Here is a 2430-nt window from a genome sequence, read left to right as displayed (position 1 = left end):
TGTGGCGCCTTCCGGACCAGTGTGACTGGCGGAGAGTGTACTCTCTTGAAAAGAGGCGCTTTCTCCCCTCCCATACGTTTTTTCTCAATCATACGGTATGCATCTTGGTCCGAAAACAACCAACGGTCGGTTTTAGGGACTCAACAATAAACCAGTGGACATATGCGCTGGTAGTCGTAGTATAAGTTATAATAACCGGCACAATTGGGGACTAGTGCGGCGGATGCAAACCCCCAATGGGTACTGACTTTACCAAAGCAGGCTATTAGGTACTCACGCACACGCCTCTAGCGTAGGATCGGCTCTTGCAGGATACCTTATCGGAGATGTAACCTGAGACGTTGGAATTTATAGCCACACACACACACACACACACACACACACACACACACACACACACACACCGACACACACACACACACACACACACACACACACACGGACATACCTTGGAACCAATGTCGTGTCGGACGTCCATGGCTGCGGAAGCAGCGACCACGCCATGCCGGAGCAAGATTGCACAATCTCCAAGCAGTGCATGACGTGTTGAATGCACAGCGTTTTAGGATGAACCTTGGCCAGGACGTCCGTGACCAGCATCGTGTCTTCAAGCGCCTGAACGAACCCATTGTCTCGCTCCAGGAACAGAGCGTTTGCGCAGTCCAGCCCCGAATCCGGACCTCGCAATGCGGTCGTGCTGCTGCTGTCATCACAGCCAGGTTTGTCATCACTTGCAAGCGCATCTTGGCTGTTCTGTCCAGCTCTATCCGAGGAGCTGCAGCAGCCGCTGTTGCTGTTAGCATGACTGCACTGTTGTTGTTGTTGAGCCAGAACACCCTCAACAGTGATGTCATACTTGACAAGATCAGGTGGTGGCCGTGGGAAGAACTCCTCGGGGCGAAAGTACACGCAGCGCAGTGCCTCGTGCGGCGTGGTGAACGCGCCACGCATCTGCGTGTACACTGCGGCTACTTCAGGCAGAGCTGATTGCAGCAGGCCTTTGAGAGTGACTTCTTGTCCGCGAGCGTCACGTGCCTTCACGGCGGTCTGTACCCGCCGCAACAGCAGCAGTGTGCGTTCCACTGCGCTCGAGCGAACATAGCACGGAAGTCCAAGTGCTGTTCGCAACGATGGCGACAGCAGCCCGTCTCTCTCCAGTTCTCGCAACCGATCTGCGTTCGCGAGTACGCGTGCGAGTGGACGGCGATGGACGAACATGCGCATGGGCATGGGTGTGGGAGAATGTGAATGCGGGTGTGTACGACAACGCAGACATGTATTAATATGCCTGTGCACACATGCTGAACAAGCAGAAAGCAAAGAAGCCGTTTGGCACCATGCATGACGTGTCAAAGCAGAGAATCACAAGACGGCACACACAGTCATGCTACATGTCACCGCCACTGAGCGCAGACGCACCATTGTAGTGCCCAATCTCCGCCAGCCAACGTGAAACGACGACGGTGGGACTGATGCGACGAAGGTGCTGCACCAACGCCGGATGCATCCGCCTACAGTAAGCAGAACAACATGTTGAGTGTGTGGTTGTGACAATAATAGCATGCGCAACACACAGTGTGTCGTTTCCACTCAACCATGCACCATGTGTGTCCACCGATGCCCATGTCCACCTTCCCTCAACTCCATTCACCTGGACATCCAAGGGTTACAGCAGAAAATGAGGCTGCGAAGCACCACACGCGTGCCGGCTCCCTGTTGCATGCACCACAGCAAAACAGCGGTGTGAGGCGAGAACATTCAATCATCATTATGTATTACTCGCAACGAACACATGATGATGCAGCCATCACGGACACACCCACCCACAACACAGCATAACACAACACACACAACACAGCACAACACAACATCACACACACATTCACACATACACACATATCCACACACACAATCATCCCCCCCCCCCACACACGCCCATTTGTACGCACGGAAGCCTTGAACGGCGCGCCGAGGACGTGGTCGTTGTCGATGCCGATGATATCCCCGTTGGGCGTGACCATGAAATTGTCGCCTTTGGCGTCATCTGCCGTCAACAGCAGCGTCAGAAGGAACGTGCGCCCCAGGCTCAAGTCGTTGACCGCATCCCAGTCCTCGCTCGCAACAATGTCGTCCAAGGAACGTCCACGCACTTCCCGCGACGCCTGCACAACCCGCGTCATCTATGGATATGGAGGAGAGAGGGAGCGAGTAGATTCACATCGGGTGGCAAGTGTGTGAGTGGTCCAGAGCAACGAAGCCGACTTCATTCAACGACATGTTGAAAGAGGGTAACAATCTTGAAAGAAGTCAACACACTAACCACACACACCCATACCCACACCCACCCACACACACCCACACACACACACCACACCACACCACACACACACACACACACCACACACACACCCACCACACACACACACACAC

General features: G+C 54.4%; 1 protein-coding gene across 1 annotated transcript in view; it reads right to left on the bottom strand.

Annotated features, from left to right (window-relative positions):
- Positions 1–186: 186 nt before the first annotated feature.
- Positions 187–2430, bottom strand: part of PTSG_01257 (uncharacterized protein) — a gene marked incomplete at its 3' end in the record, with an annotated part of 3888 nt that continues 1644 nt past the window's right edge. The window contains exons 2-6 of the mRNA XM_004997171.1: positions 1950–2180; positions 1652–1713; positions 1420–1511; positions 449–1172; positions 187–211 (exon numbers count right to left, since the gene is read on the bottom strand). Coding sequence (XP_004997228.1) covers positions 187–211; positions 449–1172; positions 1420–1511; positions 1652–1713; positions 1950–2180 — 1134 coding nt within the window. The remainder of the gene's footprint in view (positions 212–448; positions 1173–1419; positions 1512–1651; positions 1714–1949; positions 2181–2430) is intronic.

Source organism: Salpingoeca rosetta (genome assembly GCF_000188695.1).
Source record: "Salpingoeca rosetta unplaced genomic scaffold supercont1.4, whole genome shotgun sequence".
Taxonomy (NCBI): domain Eukaryota; class Choanoflagellata; order Craspedida; family Salpingoecidae; genus Salpingoeca; species Salpingoeca rosetta.
This window is presented reverse-complemented; position numbering and strand designations above follow the sequence as displayed.